General features: G+C 44.8%; 2 protein-coding genes, 1 long non-coding RNA gene and 1 pseudogene across 6 annotated transcripts; all 4 read left to right on the top strand.

The window, feature by feature from the left end:
• Positions 1–1,993: 1,993 nt before the first annotated feature.
• On the top strand, positions 1,994–6,485 carry LOC123396534 (annotated as a pseudogene).
• Positions 6,486–6,796: 311 nt separating this feature from the next.
• Positions 6,797–8,923, top strand: LOC123452898. 3 transcript variants are annotated; one of them, XM_045129632.1, is made up of 3 exons: positions 6,814–7,213; positions 8,623–8,706; positions 8,797–8,923. In XM_045129632.1, exons 1-3 carry the CDS (start codon positions 6,904–6,906, stop codon positions 8,850–8,852), a joined length of 450 nt encoding a protein of 149 aa, XP_044985567.1. In that variant the 5' UTR covers positions 6,814–6,903; the 3' UTR covers positions 8,853–8,923. The 3 variants fall into 3 exon arrangements, 1 of the variants encoding a protein (XP_044985567.1); XR_006632667.1 differs by having other exon boundaries at positions 6,797–7,512; positions 8,623–8,923; XR_006632666.1 differs by having other exon boundaries at positions 6,797–8,469; positions 8,623–8,923.
• Positions 8,924–9,262: 339 nt separating this feature from the next.
• LOC123452900 lies at positions 9,263–12,545 on the top strand. Its single transcript, XR_006632668.1, has 3 exons — positions 9,263–10,730; positions 11,023–11,106; positions 12,217–12,545. It is a non-coding gene; the product is annotated as an uncharacterized LOC123452900 (long non-coding RNA).
• Positions 12,546–13,311: 766 nt separating this feature from the next.
• LOC123395298 lies at positions 13,312–15,666 on the top strand. Of its 2 annotated transcripts, none has more exons than XM_045090278.1 (2): positions 13,312–13,512; positions 15,279–15,666. In XM_045090278.1, the coding sequence occupies exons 1-2, from the start codon at positions 13,445–13,447 to the stop codon at positions 15,523–15,525; spliced, it is 315 nt and encodes a 104-aa protein (XP_044946213.1). In that variant the 5' UTR covers positions 13,312–13,444; the 3' UTR covers positions 15,526–15,666. The 2 variants fall into 2 exon arrangements, 1 of the variants encoding a protein (XP_044946213.1); XR_006609695.1 differs by lacking the exon at positions 15,279–15,666 and adding an exon at positions 14,021–14,840.
• The last annotated feature ends 6,021 nt before the right edge of the window (positions 15,667–21,687 follow it).

Here is a 21,687-nt window from a genome sequence, read left to right as displayed (position 1 = left end):
AGTCACAGAGAGCCCGAGGCTTGCTGCGGAAGGAGGCATGGGCTTCGAAATTTGGGGCTTCCCGCCCAGTAAAAGACGCGAAATTAAACCGGCGCGTGCCCGTAAATGAAAGACGAGGTGCCAGGTATTCATTCGGCTGATGGGTGGGGTAGGGAAAGACGAGGGTAGCACACGGGTTAATCCTTAAAAACGCATATAAAGGCCACCGTAAACTGTTTTTTAGGTGTGAAATTACATCTACCCGTAAATGAAACCGTATTTTTTTCCCTTTCGTCTTGACAAGCCGTCTCCGGCCACGGCGTGCCTCGCCTTGACACCCCAGCTCGCTCCGGCGCCGCCCGCCTCGCCCCCGTCTCGTCACTACGCCACCCGTTCTGGGCCATGCATGCAGTGGAGGAGCGGTGCGTCGTACGCCCCGACCATGCGCTCGTTGACGCGCCCGTCCGTCCCCGATTTGAGTCCGACACTGCCCGTCGCCGCATGCACGCCCCCTGACATGGTCGCGCCAGCTCCCCCACCCCTCCCTCGCTCTTCTCTCGTGCCGCCCCGCCCTAATTCGGGCCGCCAGTGGCCTGCTCCGCCCTACCGTGGATGGCCTCGCCTCGGCGATGGAGGTCGAACCAGCCGCAATTTGGGCCGGCGGCGGCAAATTCTGGCGTGTAGGGCTTCTTCACGCGTGCGGCGACGGATTCCGATGAATTCGAGGTACATTCCGGCCAGTTCCACGGCGGCGCATCTGCTTCACCGAGGTTTGACCGGTTTACGGATTGAACTGTATATTGTCTTTGGAATTGTACATATAAGGTTTTCGCGAATGGATTTACCGTGGCCCTTAAAAAGTTTAAGGGTCGAACAAGTTTTACGGGGTCTGCTTCATGACGTTTTTCCGACCGAAATATTAAACAGATCGTTTTTTTACGGGTTTGACCGGTTTATGGGGTCTGATAGAGATGCTCTTAGGAGGGTACGGGTATAGACTTTTTTAGGGAGGGAAAGGGTGTGGAGTGTGTGTAACGGGTCCGGATGAGGCAAACCGCTCCACGTGTCTTCCGTTAGAGTAAAACAATATTGAATTAAATGAATGGACGATTATTCCTGATTTCTATTGATTTTCATCCCTTAATCCCACGTTTTCCCACCACCCTCCCCGCCAGTTTTTTTTCTATCCTCGTAAGAACCGGTGGAGAAAACCTTGAAAAAAAGCAGGCCGGTGAAACCTAATCGAACCCAAAGCTGGCCAAACGGGTCGTGCTTTTTGGGCCGGCCCGCAAGCACATGGGCCCGACACGCCACGGGCTAATCGAGTCGTGCCAGACACGCAGCCCGCCTCGGGCCGTGCCTGGATCTGAGGGCTGGGCACGCGGGCCGGCACGACACGTCCCGTTTACCATATTTATTATTTATTTTTATATATATAGGATAAAAAACAACCTAATAGGCCAAAAACAACCCAATATGTTTAAGTCAGTCCAAAATACAGCTGAACAGGACAAAAACAACCCAAATAACAGTCTAAAATCTCTACTATTAAAGCAGGATGTGCCGTCGTGATGGTTCAACCTTCAGGATGGTTCGACCTCGCTAACAGTTCCCTCGATTTTTTTCATCCCTTCGTAAACCAAACGATTAACCAGACAAGAAAGAAAAAAAAACCTCGATCGATCCCACCTCGCAAGAAAGAAAAAATCGACCCCTCGTTCGCTCCTCCCCCACCCTCCTCGTACTCGTAATCGTGCGAACCCACGACGGCATCCCCCCATCCCCGCACTCCCCGACCCCATCCCCGAGGGCGAACCGCTCCTCTCGCGCAGCCCCCCGCCGCCGCACACGCCCCCGCGCCGCTCGGTGCCGCCGCCACCCCCGCACCCTCTCCCTTCCCACCGGCCCTCCTCGCCGCCTCGCCCTCTCCCTCCCCGCCGGGCCTCCGCGAGTGAGACACGCCCCCGCGCCGCTCGGCACTGCGCGGAGGAAGGCCCCGCCGGAGATCTCGTCCATGGCGGCGACGAAGGCGTCGAGGTCGGCCAGGAGGGGCTCGGCGAGCGTGAGCGCATCGGGGGTGGGGGAGGCGGGAGTGGCGGTGAAGAGGAGCGCGCGGGCGAAGAGCAGGTCGTGCCCGCGGGAGGCGGCGGCCGCGCGTTGGGACGGAGGGAAACATAAATTTCCCCTCATGCCATATAAGGCTTGATATTTTCCAAGGCGCTCGCCGAGCAGCTGTTCGACGACGAGAACCTGCTCATCCGCATCGACATGTCCGAGTACATGGAGCAGCACTCCGTCGCTCGCCTCATCGGAGCACCACCTGGGTAAGCACACCGAGTCACTGATGATTCAGCTCAACGTTTTATCCCTGGATTTTTTAGCTGTAGAGAAAGACTGAATTGGATGCTTACAGGATTTAATTTATAATTCTGAATACTAAATTCATGTTGTTAAGTGATACTACTTATTCACATTTCACCCTCCATCTGCAATTGTGAGGGTAAACAAAGACTGAATTTGTTGGGTGCTGATTAAATTGTTTCTCTGAATGCAGGTATGTTGGACACGAGGAGGGCGGGCAGCTGATGGAGCAGTTGAGGAGGAGGCCATACAGCGTTATCCTGTTCGACGAGGTGGAGAAGGCGCACGTGGCCGTGTTCAACACGCTCCTCCAGGTGCTCGACGACGACCGGCTGACCGACGGGCAAGGCATGACTGTGGACTTCAACCTCGGCGCCGAGCACCTCCTCGCCGGGATGGTGGGCAAGAACTCCATGAAGGTCGCCCGCGACCTCGTCATGCAGGAGGTATGTATGGATTAGTTCGTTTTCGATTCCAGAACCACCAAAACTATCTCTGTAATCTGTATTCTGATACTGAACTTCGTGTGGCTTATGTGTGCAGGTGAGGAGGCACTTCAGGCCAGAGCTGCTGAACCGGCTGGACGAGATTGTGGTGTTCGACCCGCTGTTCCACGAGCAGCTGAGGAAGGTCGCTCGCCTGTAGATGAAGGACGTGGCCGTCCGGCTGGCCAAGCGGGGCGTCGCCCTGGCCGTCACCGACGCCGCGCTGGACGTCATCCTGTCTCTAGCCTACGATCCAGTACGTGACAACAATCTGAATTTCTTCACCTTCTTTGGGCTCGGACGCTGACTCTGAATTTGTTCCACATTGTTGCAGGTGTATGGCGCTCGGCCGATCCGGAGGTGGATCGATAAGCAGGTGGTGACACAGCTGTCCAAGATGCTGATCCAGGAGGAGATCGACGAGAACTGCACGGTGTACATCGACGCCGCCAACAAGGACGAGCTGGCCTACCGGGTGGACCGCACCGGCGGGCTGGTGAACGCCGAGACGGGCCAGAGCATGGCAGGTCTTGGCATACATCAGCCGTCGGCGACCTAGAGGGGCGCCTGAAGGACGCCGCGGAGGCTGCGGCGCACGCGCCGTATAGCGGGTGCCCGTCGGGGTTCGCGGTGGTGTAAGAGTACTACTAATAGCCATAAGTATCAACCCCTATCTCTAGATCATCCTCTATGCCTATGTATAAAAATTCACAGTCCCAAGAGCTGATTAGAGACATAATTGAATATTGTCGTGTATTGTCATTGAGTGCATTAATTTTTCAACTCATTATACTGATTTCTTTCTTGTTCTTTGGCAGCCTCACTGCACACCAAGTCCAATGAGATGGAATCTCCTATTCAATCAGGAAGGCTGCCTGGACGAAGATGGAATGACAAAAAAATAAGTGTGGTAAGCTATGTCTCTAAACAGAGGAGATGAGAGCTATAGTCTTTATAAGTTGTAGTGTAAAGATTGCTTTTGTAGTGCAATTATTTTGGGCAGTGTTAGATAATTAGTAATGTTTGCGGCTGGTCATTGCTATAGTGGAGATGTCTCCAAAGACCAAGGTTGTCGAGCCAACGAGCTCGATTCTGCCAGGCCCTCATAATTTGACCTCTCCCTTGATCATTTCCTCGTGTTTTTCAGGTTTGCATTAGGCATGGTATGCATGTAAAGCTAGATGAGATGACCAGGAAATTCGCGAGGAAGCAGATAACTTGATCATACAATGTCACAAATTGTGTTGGCCGTTGCTGACTCAGACAAAGACCTTTATATGCACAAAACAATGTTTTGTGATAGTAGTCTTTCTAAGCAATGACATGACCCTGTGAACATCCTTATCATTAGTTGTTTCCTCATAGCGGGAACTTTCGATCCAACTAAACTAGAGCATCAGGTACGGTAGCTATCGCACACATCCTTTTGAGAACAAGAACACATTTATTTATATGTTTGTCTTATTTCTCTTTGTGCTTGCAGAAAAGCGTCTAGCTACTAGAGATTTGAGCTGAAGCACAAGCCTTTCCTCTTGGAATTGATTTAGAACCCCAAGGACGAGTTCCTATCATCAATGCTAGGTGTACAATCAAATGCATATGGTTGTGAACTCTGTTCTCCAAACACCCTAAAGGTAATAGATGTTATTTTGTACTCTTAACAGGTCTCCCATATGGTAGTTGTCTTTATAAAAGCACCCTGTGACATTTCTAGAAAGTAATGTCATGTAGGAAAATGGAGCGCTCCATTTTGGTCATTCTCTACTCAGGTGTTTATTGCGGTGTTGTCCTTTCTTATCTTTCAGTAAACTGCAAATTTGGGACCTGTTTGTTCGATTCGTAGGCCGCAATAGCTGCCACCAAGGTATGTGCTCTTTTTATTATTTTTCAGATCCATTTTTTCACATGGGCATCAGTAAAAATTGGGGATCAATAAATTTGTCGCTCGAAGTACTCAGCATACATATTCTTTCTTAGGCTTCAAGGCAGGAAAGATGGTTTTGTTACGAGCACATGGAATTTTTACTGGCCAACCCATTACCCATCAACCAATGCCCTCATGATCTGCATGTGTACTTGCACTTTTTTTAAGGCAGTAGGGCTGCTTTAATGAGAAGATTTACGAAATTTAGAGTTGTTGACACTTGATCTATGAATCTTTACACAAATTTGAATAACTTTGAGTCTATGACCAACCCACTTGTTACACCTAATTTCTGCAAAATATGGCTTTGCCGGTCTGAGTATTATTATCACTTATTTGTTGGTGTTCATGTAGCACATTTGCTGATTTTGTGTCTATATGTATGTGCTCCCTTTTAAACTGATGAAATTGTTCTAAGCATATTTCTCATCCAACTATCCTTAATCTAATTATTCTTTCTCTACTAAGGCGAGAATTCAGTTATCCTTTATCTTCTCGAAAAATATATTTGATTTATTTTCTTTTTATATCAACCAGAAAATTTATTGATGTCAGAAGGTTCAGTTAGGTGTCCCTGTTATTATGCATCAACACAAAAATTAACAATGCCCTGCAGAGGTGTTGTCAGCTGGAGTGAATAATTTTATTTTAAACTCAGTTGATTGTGCAGTCTAAAAGTAGTACCCGGTGCTGAGCTATTGCAAGATTGGACAGTTGACTTGCATTTTAGCTGAAGAAGTGTAGATCCCGCTCTACTTCTCCATAGAGGTATTTTATTAAGCACAACCAACATTTTCTTTTTTGAACTTGCACAACCAACATTTTTTTAACTTGCACAACCAAGAATTTATATTTGTAATGATCGATGGAAGCAACCAAACGCTCCCACTTGTTCCCCAGAAAGTCAATACTCGCATTGGCTTCCATTTTTCCTCATAAGCAAGCATCTACTCACTCCACTACTTTCTTTTCCACACTGGACTGCAATAGTGTTTCCTTGTGTTGTGCATGTGTCACGAGCTCTGAGCATTCCAATAGCAGAGCTGGTGGCCAGTCCATTGTGAAGCCTGGACCAGTACAAGGCGATGGAGGTGCATGATGGCATCCCTTCGTCCTGGTAAGTATTTGTTGTCTTTCTTAGTCTGCTCTGCTGGATCTCTCACATCCTCTGAATCAAGTGTCTTCACTGCTCTTAGTTGGAACATTTGGCCATTTGCTAATTATGTGTTGTAAATCGTAATATATCTTTATGCCTCACCTAGCAGACTCTGAAGTTTTGGTCATTAACTATTGTGAAGGAGAACGCTGGTGTTGTGGTTGAGGTTCACCGTCTTGGATGTCACAACCGTTTTGGTCCTGCTTGCCGTCGACAACACCAGGTATGCTTTGTTTCCTCTATTCTTATTCGTCACAACCAATTGATCCACACAAACATGCAGTAAATGGCTGGACTTCAGCTTTGGTTCCCAGCCCCTTCTCCAGGTTCAGCAGCAAGGATCTAGCTTGCTCACACCATCATTATCTCCTCCGCCCTATGAGTGGTTCTGCGTGTGCAGCTACGAGCTCTGAGCAGTCTGATGGCAGAGCTCGTGGCCACCATAGTGGTTCGGCCGCTGCTGTCCATTGTGAAGCAGAAGGTGTCCAGCCACCTGCTCGAGAAGTACAAGGTGATGGAGGAGCGAGCAGCACAGGGTGCTCAAGCGCAAGCTGCGCGCCTTTCTGGATGTCATCGCTGACGCAGAGGAGACTGCATTAAACAGAGTCGGGTCCATCGCCTGGATTATTATTGTATGTTTTCTAAAAAAAAATCTTGAAATTCAGAATAAATCTGTGAGTTACCAAGATATTTGACAACCATGATATATATTTTTTGAAAATGTAAATATTGCTTCAACTTGTGAATCTCTACTATTAAAGCAGGATGTGCCGTCGTGATGGTTCAACCTCGCTTATGGTTCGACCTCCCAGCGATCCCACCTCGTCTTACCCATCCCCTAACAAAAAAAGCGCAGAAAAAAAATCCCACCTTCGAGGCGAGTGAAAAACCGAAATGACCTGCACGTCCTCCGCTTTCCCCGTCGGTCTCCATCGCCAGATCTCTCTCCCCCACCCCCTCCCTCGCAACCACCCCGATGCATCCTTCTCCATCGAAGGATGACGTCTCCCCCGAGACCCGGCGCCGCCTCCTTGTCCGTCGGAACTTTGTCACGCATCAGGGTCGGGGGTTCTGCGAGCAGCATCCGCGTCTCGGTTCCTCATTCTGATACGTTTCCTCCGATTTCTCCCCCAGCTCGTTCGCCTTCGCCCGGCACGCCCGCCACGGAGCAGGGAGACGGCAGTGGCGGGGAGGGCAAGCAGTCGACGCGCGCTGAGGTGGGCCGCGTCGCCGCCATCGCAGTGGGCCCCTCGCCGTCGCCGGGATCCACGGTCTCCTCCTCCCACGACGACGACGGACGCGACCAAGGTATTTACCCAGCCGCATCCTGCTCCCTCCCCGCCTCCTCGTGTTCAGTTCAGATCATCCCCTCCTCCGGATCTCACCCGTGCTCCGGTTCGATTCGATCTGGCAGCCCTCCTCTTTTTTTTTGATTCATTTAATTGCTAATTAACCGGCAACGCCTAATTAGCCAATATGGGCTTGATTTTTCTTGTCAACGTGGGGGCCTTGGGTGTTAACCCGATACTTTGCATGCGGTGGTTCTCTGATGAGTAATGCCATGCATGCATCTCTACCAGGTTCGAGAGCGGCATCACCCCATTCAGGTTTGCATGCTCATCTTGGTCCCAGTTAGATTAAATCCCAGTTATGCCGCTCCATGAACGTCCCTTGCTGCCGCCCCATCGATGATCCTACACCTTAGTTACGGACCAAAACCGATAGTTGTATGTTCATCTATCAAAAATCTTTTTGACTAATAATACTGAAGAACCAATGAGTAAGTCTAGCCATATTGAACTTAAATATACATATACAATCTCTTATGACCCAATCATCATCCAAGAAGAAATAAAAGAATACAGATCTGCCGACCAAAATCCAGATTTAACCATGTCGAACAACATTAAGGAGGACCTGAACAGGTGATCATGCATTTTTTACCTATTAGTTGGTTCGTCGCCCACGACATGACAGACGATCTGAGATGGGCTTTGCGACAACTGTTGGGCAATATGATCTCAGGTTCCTAGCACAATAAAGGAAGATTATAGTCCTACTTAAAAAATCCATTTAACTGCACAAAAAGATTTTTAGAAAACCACAACTTCTGTCATTTTCTTTGTTTAACGACAACTTTTGGGGCAAACGATCACAACTTCTTGGAGCCCCTCTCCTGTTCAGGATTTGCCAAAAGCATAATGCAGAGTCAAAAAAAAAAGATTACATATGAATTGTAAGAAGAAGAAAAATGTACGACAATTAGTTGACAAGTTAAGGCAGAGTTAAATATTATGCTACAGGAAATTTGTGTCATTCTGCTACAGAAATAATTTGCTATGAACCCAAAAGCTAAAGGCAAAATTTCTGTAAATGGAGAACAATTACATGTCTAATATATGTCCTCGCCTCCTCATCCTCGATACATCACCATCTGCTCCCATCCTCCGGGATTCGGCCATGGCCGCCACCGACACCCTCCTCTCCATCACCTAGATGGATTCGAGCAAGTTAGCGGGGCGGCAGCCAGATCCACCATGGCCGAGATGGCCGCATCGGGAGAGGTATATGTTTGCCTGTTTTCAAAATTATGAGTTGTTTGAGAATTGTTAGAATAAGATGCCCCTTGTTCTTTTCTGTTTGAATTAGATTTGCTTGTTCCGAATTTCCCAGGCATGTGGTGTGTTGTATTGATCTTGGTCTTGTTTTGTGTGCAGAGACACCTGGTGATATCTGGTGTTGGATGGCGAAGCTGGACGTACATGGTGGCAACATCACCGGTTTCCATGCGGGCTTGAAAAGCACGTGATAAGATGATGGGTTATCATGCTCATGTGACTTCTTCCCCATCCCTGCTCCTCACTGATTTAATTTTGGTCGTTAATGGTCAGCGGTTGAAGAGACCACTGGGAATCACAATAACGCCGTCGAGGTGGAGTTGTTTTGATCTGCGATAATTTTGGACTTCGGGAGGAACTAGGAGAGCAGGGCATGGCTCCAGGATCGATGTGAGGTTCAGGTATATGAGCATTGATTTTTTTGGTATGACAAAAATCATTTTTCTGGCTTTCATCAAAATATAAGCTATAGTAGTCTGTAATCAAGAAAAGCAATTTTTCTCACTTGGAGCAGATGCATTGGGTATTTCATCCCTTAATTAGTGCACACTTAGATTCTCTTGTTGCACCTAATTAAGTTTTGGGCATTCGTTATTTTTTCTCAAGTAGTCCGTTCTACTATTCCTAAAACTGCAACATGTGTCAGTCCGCTTTCTTTTGTTCTTCAGATTAAGCAACTTTAAGTAACCCTTTGCATTCAAGAAAAAGTCACTGAGTTTCTATCTAAATCTATCTCAGATTAAGAGGTTATCTTGTTGCCGATGCATCTTGAGTTGTCGTTCTTCCACAACGAAGGTGAGCAGTGTTCATTACCTTCATTGGGAGGTACGTGCGCATGAACACTTCAGTTCATCCCCCATTTGGATATTGCACTCTTCAGTTCCACTGACCTCACGGGACTAATACCGTTTAAGTGGGAGTTCTCTCGGATGCAAAAGTAACTTTGCCACTAATTTTACCCCTATTAAGTAAATGTAGATGGTATGTTTCTGCATGAATACAGTTTGATAGTACTGAGCAGCCATACCAAACAGTTAAAAATTTCAAGATTATACTAACAAAAAATGACAACAATTTTTACTGTAGTATACCTTTTTCACTATGAGGTAAAGGACATGGACTAAAAAGTTCATGATCTGCACTACCGTTTCTATTGCAGATGGCCAAAGTTATTAGTTTCCAACCAAATTGGAAGCGAAAATCAAAGCATGTGTGCAAGATTTTTATAGAAACTCCCAAGCCCTTCCAAAATGAGATCACTGGACATAATAAATAAACTATGCGTTGATTATAGAATGAACTAGCGAAAACTGTCCCCAAATGTTTTCCCTTCTCATTCATATGTCGCCCATAAATAAATTAGCATGCCTTTTTCTGATATCAGATTGGTTCAGATGCAAGGACGTGCTACAATGCACTCTATTTTTTATTCTGAAATTGATGGCATCTTGTGCATACAATATATCAAGTAGTTTCTAATTTACATAGTAAGTACTTCTGATATCAGATTGGTTCAGATGCAAGGACGTGCTACAATGCACTCTATTTTTTTATTCTGAAATTGATGGCATCTTGTGCATACAGTATATCAAGTAGTTCCTAATTTACATAGTAAGTACTATGAGATACATCATTGGCTTAACTTCTTATGCACAAAAGGAATGTTTTTTATTGCTGTATATGCATAGCTTGATGCACAGAATAGTTAGCTCTAACATATTGACAAATCTTATGAACATCCTACTGAACCATATATTTGGTTGCAAGTTCATAATGAGCTGGGTAATGAATGCATACCTTACAGTCACACATCTGCTTTCTTTGTTTTGTTTAAGACTAAAATGGCATGTAGTTGTTTAAGATTTTGCCAGCTTTGATGTCAGCAAGTCATTTGCACCCATTAACTAGACAATATGCTTATCAATTAGTACAGAAGTAAATTAACTGTTAGATAGTCATTCATTGGTTTCCATTTCACTGATTTTTTTTTCTGTTGTTCCACTTAAGGAAAAGTCTTGTTCATCACTGCATAATGTGTTTCTCCACTCCGTTTTAATGCTACATTCTCCTTTTTCACAAAAAAGATAATATTTTAATGTTACTTTGTCCATATTTTTGTAGGGCCATGGTGGCATTACTATCAACCAAACTGGCCGGCATTGATTATCGATGTACGAGGAGCCCATGTGTTTTAGGCTCATGTTGAAGTGAGATATATCCTAAACGTTGGGGTGCCTGTTATTCCCACTTGTGTCTAATTTGCTAATACCTCTGTTCCTAATTATAGGACGTTTAGGATATTTCAATATGGACTATATACGGACTGAAATGAGCGAACAAACACACTAAAACACATATGTATACACCCGATTTAGAAAAAAAATTAGAACGTCTTATAATTCGAAACGGAGGGAGCAGATATCAACTGCTACTCGTTTTCATTTTTAAGACTTCGACTTTGTCATGTGAATCAATGAGAATTCTGAATATATGTCACAGATAAAGGAAAATCTACAGGAAACAATATTCAGATTTTGGAATGGGCGCTGGGCGGTACCTTGGACTGGACAAACAATTGCCCAGGTTAGTTCTCTACTCATTCTATTAAGTTTTGGTCTTATCGGATATCCATTTTACTAATTCAGCAGATATCTTCTGGATATCCTACGGGATGTAGGGCCAGTTGTTGTTTTTCTCATAACGTAATTCGTCCCTGTTCCGTTAGATTTTCTCTATATGGACATAGACATATCAAATGTGAATCTGATATATAAGATGTCAAACCCATGTTGATACTTTATTTCGAATATGATATGAGACACTAGACAGATATTAATATTGCCCTTATGTGTCCACCTATGATTTTCTTACTCTGTAGGAGATCTTATAAGTTATAACAAGGTACTCTGCATTACCATAATGTTCTTTTTTTATTTTTTTGTGTCGTCCCCAACTCAGCTCCTGTGTGGGACATGTTATTCATGCATATCACCTCACTTAGAATTTTGTCGCTTCCTCTTGTTAAAGGGCTAACAGGGATGGGGACGACAGAAGAAGAATTACATTATCGTGTCACTCACCTTTAGGCTTCTAATTCTAATGTGGGATTAAAGTCACAATCATAACACAGGGGCCACTCCAAACAGGCTGGGTATAAAAATATGCCCCCTTAAAGAAAAATAAGTTATGATGCATGTGTAGCATATTATGTACATATATAATAGAAAGGAATGGATGACTATTCCTGTTGGTTATTGGTTGTCTTTCTAAAGATGTCAGTTAAACAGGGAATGTTGATTTGAATATAATGATCTCTTTGCACTTTACATGAATTTGATATTAATGGTACCCAGTTATATTTTATGAATACAAGTCATGTTTTTGTGGATTGCGACATTTTGGCTTGTGGGTTCCTGGATAGTGCCATTCTTGGCTCATGCTGCTGGCTTTAGCAAGGAAACACTGACACACAGAGGACAAGCATTATATAGCCTGGTGACGGACATAACTCAAGGCCTTGCTAGGATTGCTATCCTTCACCAGTGCCTTGGTAGATTCCGTCCCCTTCCTCCAGGCTGGTTTGAGTTCAAATTAAAGGGCAGATGGCATTGGGATGTAGCGTTGGGGTGCCTGTTATTCCCACTGGTGAATTTTCTTTCTCACATCAACATCTGGCCACTCTGTTTGCCCTAGGATAAAGGAGGCAATGGTGCCCAAACCAACATCTTCCCCACCTCAGAGCTTCAAATCTGGTGTCTGAGGCATCGAAAGATTGGACCATGAGGATTGGAGTTTGAACAAGATGCAATTGATGTGAGAGGAAGAGATGTCTCTCATGCACTGTTGACGAGAAGTGGGTTGGGGGTGTAAAAGCTCAAGATACTGTACAAGCTAAATGTGGTTGCCCCTTTCTCTTATACATGTTTGTTTTCGTTCGGAGCACATTACAATTTAGTTCTAACATGGATTTCATTTATCTTGTAAATATTACAATCAAATTATAGATCTGAATGTTTGCTTCCTTTTCAACAATTATTTCCGGTTTTGCTTCCATGCTTTTAATTTTATTTAGTACTCCCTCTGTTCACAAATATATCGGATGTTCTAACTCTTTTCCGACTTGTATATAGACACGTTCTAGAATGTGTCTTTCTCATTCATTTCAGTCATTATGTAGTCTATATTTAAATATTCAAAACATCATAAATTAGTTGACGGAGGGTGTACAATGGAGATATTATTATTTAGTATGTTTTTTGTCATGGTAGATTGAGATGATAGTAAGACACTTAACTTGTCCTCTAACGGCCTGATGGAGAAGGAGATGTCCCATTGCGAGGAAGGACTGCGTGCTTGGTAGTTGTCAATATTTAGCGAGAGTAAACTGGAAACATGACATATGTGTTATTAAAAAGATCTATCATTTTACCCATGTAGCTAGCATATATTATCCCGTGGCAACGCACGGGCATTAAACTAGTAAATTTAAAAGAAGAAACATTTTTTTGCATTTGTACATAAAATTTCTAAATCAAACGATGATATGTGAACATAATGTGGTGATCGTCATTGAAGATTATGTTTTTTCTTTCTTCCATGGCAACGCACGGGTTATTTCGCTAGTAAATAAAAAACTAATAGGCTAGCGGGCCTGGCGTGCCCACGAGCCGGTCCGTATAGCTTCCGTGTCGTGACTGGGCCGGAAGGCTGGGCACGTAGGCCGGCCCGGCCCGTTTGGCTAGGACTGATCGAACCCCTCCAGGATCCCTATCCGCTCGGCCACACCCCCACTCATTTCCCTCCCTCCCGTGAATGGCGTCCCTCTGCTCTACAACCTCCCTCCGTCACGATCCTCGGTCGTGGCCAACAGGAGGGGACCCTCGGCCCCGGTCGTGGATGCCTGTTCGGGACATGGATCGCCATGTCCGGCGCCGCCAGTGCCTCGTGGACCGCCATCAATAGCTCCGGGACCTCCGCCATCGAACTCAGGTACGCCTCATCGAGGACGACAACCATGGTCGATCAATTGATCTGAGCTGATCACAAGTTCCACAAGAAGTAAATCTAGAAATTCTTGCGCTGGATGGAGTAGACGAAACTAATCTGATCTGATCCCCCCAAGTCCTGATGAGAACATACACCTACATGTATCCATGTCCGAGTTGGGAGCCACATCGATCCCATGAACGCGCAAGGAATTTCTGAATCGAACACTTCTATTTGAGCATATGTTCAATTGTTTGTATAAGTGCGTTTTTTTTTTGTTTTAACAAGATTTCCAGTAGCTGTATTTGCTTATTTTGCCGACAGATCTTGGATTCTATGCAATAGTTGTGGTGCGTGAATTTCCAATTATTTAAGTATTTGTCATATAACTTCCTTGAAAGAAGACATGAGGCTAGATACTGCATCTGTCCTAGCACGAGGAACTTTGCTACAGTTTTTGTGGACATGTCGACGACACGAGTTGAAGTGCGTTTGAATAATTTTCTTTCAGTTTTCCTAGGTACTTTTAAACTTTCCACAATACTAAGGAGCTGTTCGGCGATACTCCAACTCCGTGAAATCTGAGGATTTGTGGAGCATCCTTTTCCCGGCTTCACGATTTTTAAGTGCTGCTCCACCAACTCCGGGAGTGGGGTTACGGAGCGGAGGGCTTCCGAACAGGCCCTAACACTGCTTCCTCATTATACTAATACCTTCTCAACGAGTTGGAGCTTGCACATATGGGCATATGGTACACTTGCACGGGTTGCCAGGTTCTCAAGACCATTGGATTTAGTACGTCAAAATGGATTAGATGAACCAAATACTAACTGCTCGTCCTTCTTAGTGTAGTGTATATAGGATTGTATATTTCTGCTCAATTATTCCCATTAAATATGTTCCTTTAGGGAGATATGTAAAGATGTTACTGCAACCTACAAGGAACAAAATCATCCTGCCAGTAATCATAATTGTATTCTCCATGAAGATCGGTCAAGAGCAAGGATTTCTATTCCAACGGCCTTGACGAATTCAGCCTCTTAGCTCCAGCATCACCGGTATAAGATAAATGAAGTTGGTGTTATTTTGGATGAAGATTATCTGCTAATGAGGCCAACTTGTTAAGTTGTGCATTATTTTCAGTTTTGTAAATTTTGTGGTTGTGTGCTAACATATCAATTACTTTTTTGTTACCTTGGAGGGTGATGCTATGGGGACTTGGTAAGTGCAATTTTGGTGCAAGAAAAATTTGCAAATGTTTAATCTCATGGGTTCTGTTTGTACAACATTTAATATATTTCAAAACTCAAGAGGTGAAGTTAGTCGGTGTATGCCTACTTCTAAATCTAGTTTCAAATGTACACCATGAAAGGGAATTTCTATTTTGAAAGAAATTGGTATGTTTACTACATTTGCCAACTGTGATTTTATATGATGTTGACTGGAGTATAAGATACCAGGATGAAGCACGGTCCATGGGGGATACCTTCTTCACCACCAGTGTCCGGACAGGCTGACCATGCTTCTTTTCATGGCTTTGCTTCCTTGGCTTTCACTATATGTTTATATTAGTTGTTTCGTATTACTTTTCAAGGAATACACTGAAGAGGCTTGCGGAACTTCTTTGTTCCACGTTCCCCTAGCAGCATTCCACATTATTCTTTACTCATAGATTCTTTGTTTTTATTGATATAGTTTGTCCATGTATATTATCTAATTGATGTTATCATTTTAGTTTTGCTCGCATCATTTTTCTTTAATATATGCAGCTTTTTTGGGGCGCCCATGGATGCCAAGGACTCCCAAGAGTACACTATACACCGACATTATCTTGTTAATCTCTCCATAATCACAAAGTGCGAGGTAACTAATGCATGTATAGAGTTGGGAGATCTAATAAAAAATGATTTAGGTAGTAAAGCAATGAAGAGGGGTTACAACCTTTTCAGGGATGAACTATCCCAACTAAGAACCTCTTCAGTTATTGATTCTCATTTTCAGGCCTTAACCATGTGAAAAGTCATATCAATGCTGAGTTAGGTCACACACAAGTGCATGTAGCAGTTCAGTCTTATTTTTTTGTTGGACATAATTCGCACAATGCTCACTGTAGTGGTGTCGGCTGCCCAAAATATTCAGTGTGACCTTGTTAAATTACATTGTTGTCCGTCTCCTTCTATTAGACTCTTCAAAATTACATTTTTCAAGTTGTTTGTTATTGTTTACAATGAGAGTAGATTTCCCTACTTTGTCACTTAGTCAATGAAATGAGTAAGAGAGAAGACAATATTCTTATTTCACAGTGTGGCCGTTCATTTGACTTTGTGTCACGCCTACCATTGTCCATTGGTGATCGACACAACCGCTTTCTCTACCCATACTGGATGTTACCGAAGGTTGTTTGGAGTCCCAGATGAGATCCCAAACGTCACGAGGAGCTCCGGAATGGTCCGGAGGTAAAGATTGATATATAAGATGGATGAGTTTGGACGCCGGAAATGTTTCGGGCACCACCGGCAAAGTGTCGGGACCACCGAAGGGTTTCGGAGGCCCATCGGGAGAGGCCACCAGCCCCAGGAGGCTACATGGGCCAAGTGTGAGAGGGAACCAGCCCCTGGGTGGGCTGGTGCGCCCCTCACACCCAACCCATGGCGCCTAAGAGGGGGAAGGGGGGACCCTAGCGCAGGTGGGCGTAAGGCCCACCAAGGGGTGCGCCACCCCCTCCTCCCCTCCTCGTCGCCACCCATTTCCCCATCTAGGGCTGCCGCCCCCCCTCAAGGGGGAAACCCTGAAGGGGGCGCCACCCTCCCTTCCCCCTATATATAGCGGGGTTTTTGGCCATTGGAGACACGGTTTTCCATCTCTCCCTCGGCGCAGCCCTGTCCCTCTTCTTCCTCCTCTCCCACGGTGCTTGGCGAAGCCTTGCCGGGAGACCTTGTCTCTCCATCGACACCACGCCATCGTGCTGCTGGAGATCTTCCCCAACCTCTTCCTCCTCCTTGCTGGATCAAGGTGCAGGAGACGTCATCGGGCTGCACGTGTGTTGAACGCAGAGGTGCCGTGGTTCGGCACTAGATCGGAATCACACCGCGATCTGAATCGCCGCGAGTACGACTCCATCAACCGCGTTCTAGCAACGCTTTCGCTTAGTGATCTTCAAAGGTATGAAGATGCACTCTTCCCTCTCTCGTTGCTGGTCTCTCCATAGGAAGATATGAATATGGCGTAGGAAAATTTTGAATTTATGCTACGTTACCCATTAGTGGCATCCGAGCCAGGTTTTCTATGCGTAGATTCCATGCACGAGTAGAACACAAAAGGTTGTGGGCGCTGATTTGTCAATTGCTTGCTGCTACTAGTCTTATTCTTTTCCGACGTCATTGTGGGATGAAGCGGCCCGGATCGACCTTACACGTACGCTTACGTGAGACTGGTTCAACCGGCTAACATGCACTAGGTGCATAAGGTGGCTAGCGGGTGTGTGTCTCTTCCACTCTAGTCGGATCGGATTTGATGAAAATGGTCCTTATGAAGGGTAAATAGCTTTGGCATATCATCGTTGTGGCTGTCACGTAGGTAAGAAGGCGTTCTTGCTAAAACCCAAACCAGCCACGTAAAACTTGCAACAACAATTAGAGGACGTCTAACTTGTTTTTGCAGGCTATGACATGTGATGTGATATGGCCAAAGTTGTGATGTTACATGTGTAATGTATGGCATGACCATGTTCTTGTAAATAGGATTCACGACTTGCATGTCGATGAGTATGACAACCGACAGGAGTCATAGGAGTTGTCTTAATTTATTGTATGAGATGCAACGCCATGTGTTTACTACTTTTACTTTTTTGCTAACGGGTTAGTTATAGTAGTAGTAGTAGTTGGCGTGACGACTTCACGGAAACACGATGATGGAGATCATGGTGTCACGCCGGTGACAATGATGATCATGCGATGCCCGAAGATGGAGATCGAAGGAGCAAAGATGATAATGGCCATATAATGTCACTATATGATTGCATGTGATGTTTATCATGTTTTTCATCTTATTGCTTAGAACGACAGTAGCATAATAAGATGATCCCCCATAAAATTTCGAGAACGTATTCCCCTAAGTGTGCACCGTTGCGAAGGATCGTTGTCTCGAAGCACCACGTGATGATCGGGTGTGATAGATTCTAACGTTTGCATACAATGGGTGTAAGTCAGATTTACACACGCGAAACACTTAGGTTGACTCGACGAGCTTAGCATGTACAAACATGACCTCGAATACAAGAGACCGAAAGGTCGAACATGAGTCGTATGGTTGAATATGATCAGCATGAAGTTGCTCACCATGACGACTAGTTCGTCTCACGTGATGATCGGACACGGGTTAGTCGACATGGATCATGTATCACTTAAATGACTAGAGGGATGTCGATTTAAGTGGGAGTTCATACTTAATCTGATTAAATGAACTAAATTATCATGAACTCAGTCTAAAAGTTGTCTTTACAAATATTGTAGATCCAATGGCCGACGCACCTGTCAACATCAATTTCAACGCGTTCCTAGAGAAAAACAAGCTGAAAGATGATGGTAGCAACTATGTGGACTGGGTCCGCAACTTGAAGCTCATCCTCGAAGCGGCTAAAAAGGCTTATGTCCTTAATGCGCCACTAGGTGACCCTCCTGCTCCCGCAGCGATCCAAGACATTCAGAACGTGTGGCAGACGCGGAGTGATGACTACTCTCTGGTTAGCTGTGGCATGTTATACAGTTTGGAAACGGCGCTCCAAAGGTGTTTTGACCAACATGGAGCATATGAGATGTTCCAGGAGCTGAAACTAGTTTTTTAAGCTCATGCCCGTGTCGAGAGCTATGAAGTCTCCGATAAGTTTTTTAGGTGTAAGATGGAGGAGAACAGTTATGTCAGTGAGCATATACTAAGAATGTCTGGGTTACACGGTCGTCTGATTTCGTTTGGAGTCGAACTTTTGGATGACGCTGTAATTGATAGAATCCTCCAGTCTCTCCCACCAAGCTACAAGGGTTTTGTGTTGAACTACAACATTCAAGGGATGGAGAAGACCATTCACGAGTTGTACCCGATGTTGAAATCTGCAGAAGTAGAAATCAAGAAAGAGCATCAAGTGTTGATGGTCAACAAGACCACCAGTTTCAAGAAGGGCAAGGGTAAGAAAGACGGCAAAGCCGCTGCCGCGCCCGGTAGGCCAGATACAGGAAAGAAGAAAAAGAATGGACCCAAGCCTGAGACTGAGTGCTTCTACTGCAAGGGAAAAGGTCACTGGAAGCGGAACTGCCCCAAGTACTTAGCGGACAAGAAGGTCGACAACGTTAAAGGTATATATGATATACATGTTATTGATGTGTACCATACTAGCGCTCGTAGTAGCTCCTGGTATTTGATACCGGTGTTGTTTCTCACATTTGCAACTCAAAGCAGGAACTGCGGAATAAACAGAGACTGGCCAAGGACGAGGTGACGATGCGCGTCGGGAATGGCTCCAAGGTCGATGTGATCGCCGTCGGCACGCTGCCTCTACATCTACCATCGGGATTAGTTTTAAACCTTAATAATTGTTATTTAGTACCAACTTTGAGCATGAATATTGTATCAGGGTCTTGCTTAATGCGAGACGGATACTCATTTAAGTTAGAGAATAATGGTTGTTCTATTTATATGAGTGATATGTTTTATGGACATGCTCCGCTGGTGAATGGTTTATTCTTGATGAATCTCGATCGTGATGTTACACATATTCATAGTGTGAGTACTACAAGATGTAAAATTGATAATGATAGTCCCACATACTTGTGGCACCGCCGCCTTGGTCATATCGGTGTTAAGCGCATGAAGAATCTCCATACTGATGGACTATTAGAGTCTCTTGACCTTGAATCATTTGACACATGTGAACCGTGCCTCATGGGCAAGATGACTAAGACTCCATTCTCAGGAATAATGGAGAGAGCAACCGACTTATTGGAAATAATACATACTGATGTGTGTGGTCCAATGAACGTTGAAGCTCGCGGTGGCTATCGTTATGTTCTCACTCTCACTGATGATTTGAGTAGGTATGGGTATATCTACTTGATGAAGCACAAATCTGAGATGTTTGAAAAGTTCAAGGAATTTCAGAGTGAGGTTGAGAATCAACTTGACAAAAAAATAAAGTATCTACGATCTGATCGTGGAGGAGAATATTTGAGTCACGAGTTTGGCACACACCTAAGGAAGTGTGGAATTGTTTCACAACTGACGCCGCCTGGCACACCGCAACGTAACAGAGTGTCTGAACGTCGTAATCGCACTTTATTGGATATGGTAAGATCTATAATGTCTCTTAGCGACTTACCTCTATCATTTTGGGGATACACATTGGAAACTGCAGCATTCACTTTAAATAGGGCATCGTCTAAATCCGTTGAGACGACACCATGTGAATTATGGTTTGGCAAGAAACCTAAGCTGTCGTTTCTAAAAGTTTGGGGCTGCAATGCTTATGTGAAGAAACTTCAACGAGAAAAGCTCGAACCCAAAGCGGAGAAATGTGTATTCATAGGATAGCCTAAGGAAAGTATTGGCTATACCTTCTATCTTAGATCCGAAGGTAAAACCTTTGTTGCCAAGAACGGATCCTTTTTAGAGAAAGAGTTTCTCTCGAAAGAAGTAAGTGGGAGGAAAGTAGAACTTGATGAGGTAATTGTACCCCCTCTCGATTCGGAGAGTAGCGCAGCGCGGGAAATTGTTCCTGTGGCGCCTACACCAGCTGAAGAGGAAGTTAATGATGATGATCATGAAGCTTCGGAGCAAGTTGCTACTGAACCACGAAGGTCCACAAGGGTACGTTCCGCACCAGAGTGGTACGGCAACCCTGTGATGGAAATCATGTTGTTAGACAACGGTGAACCTTCGAACTATGAAGAAGCAATGGCGGGCCCGGATTACAACAAATGGCTTGAGGCTATGAAATCCGAGATAGGATCCATGTATGAGAACAAAGTATGGACTTTGGTGGACTTGCCCGATGATCTACGAGCTATAGAAAATAAATGGATCTTCAAGAAGAAGACTGACGCAAACGGTAATGTGACCGTTTACAAAGCTCGACCTGTCGCAAAGGGTTTTCAACAAATTCAAGGAGTTGACTACGATGAGACTTTCTCTCCCATAGCAAAGCTGAAGTCAGTCCGAATCATGTTAGCAATTATCGTTTTTCATGATTATGAAATTTGGAAAATGGACGTCAAAACAGCGTTCCTTAACGGGTATCTTAAGGAAGAGTTGTATATGATGCAACCAGAAGGTTTTGTCGATCCTAAGAGTGCTAACAAGGTACAAGCTCGAGCGCTCCATCTACGGGCTGGTGCAAGCATCTCGGAGTTGGAACATTCGTTTTAATGAGGTGATTAAAGCGTTTGGGTTCATACAGGTTTATGGAGAAGCCTGTCTGTACAAGAAAGTGAGTGGGAGCTCTGTAGCTTTCCTCATACTATATGTGGATGACATACTATTGATGGGGAATAATATAGAGTTATTGGAGAGCATAAAAGCCTACTTGAACAAGAGTTTTTCAATGAAGGACCTTGGAGAAGCTGCATACATATTAGGCATCGAGATCTATAGAGATAGATCGAGACGCCTCATAGGTCTTTCACAAAGTACATACCTTGACAAGATATTGAAGAAGTTCAATATGGAAAACTCAAAGAAGGGGTTCTTACCAATTTTGCAAGGTATGAGATTGAGTAAGACTCAGTCACCGACCACGACAGCAGACAGAGAGAAGATGAGTACTGTCCCCTACGCTTCAGCCGTGGGCTCTCTAATGTATGCCATGTTGTGTTCCAGACCTGATATAAACCTTGCCATAAGTTTGGTAGGGAGGTACCAAAGTGATCCCTGTATGGAACACTGGACAACGATCAAGAATATCCTGAAGTACCTGAAAAGGACTAAGGAGATGTTTCTCGTTTATGGAGGTGACGAAGAGCTCGTCGTAAAGGGTTACGCCGATGCTAGCTTCGACACAGATCCGGATGACTCTAAGTCACAAACCGGATACCTGTATGTTTTGAATGGTGGGCAGTGAGCTGGTGCAGCAGCAAGCAAGACGTCGTGGCAACATCTACATGTGAAGCGGAGTACATAGCTGCTTCGGAAGCG

Source organism: Hordeum vulgare, chromosome 5H, assembly GCF_904849725.1.
Source record: "Hordeum vulgare subsp. vulgare chromosome 5H, MorexV3_pseudomolecules_assembly, whole genome shotgun sequence".
Classification (NCBI taxonomy): Eukaryota; Viridiplantae; Streptophyta; class Magnoliopsida; order Poales; family Poaceae; genus Hordeum; species Hordeum vulgare.
Note: the sequence above shows the minus strand (reverse complement) of the source record. Positions and strands in the feature narration are given on the sequence as shown.

Bases quoted from the DNA above. Each gene is read 5' to 3' on its own strand.
- LOC123452898 (XM_045129632.1), top strand. From the start codon at position 6,904: ATGACGTCTCCCCCGAGACCCGGCGCCGCCTCCTTGTCCGTCGGAACT. The intron at 7,214-8,622 runs GTATTTACCCAG...TTTTGTGTGCAG, and splicing joins CGACGACGGACGCGACCAAG to AGACACCTGGTGATATCTGG. The intron at 8,707-8,796 runs GCACGTGATAAG...GTTAATGGTCAG, and splicing joins TTTCCATGCGGGCTTGAAAA to CGGTTGAAGAGACCACTGGG.
- LOC123395298 (XM_045090278.1), top strand. From the start codon at position 13,445: ATGTCCGGCGCCGCCAGTGCCTCGTGGACCGCCATCAATAGCTCCGGG. The intron at 13,513-15,278 runs GTACGCCTCATC...TAATATATGCAG, and splicing joins ACCTCCGCCATCGAACTCAG to CTTTTTTGGGGCGCCCATGG.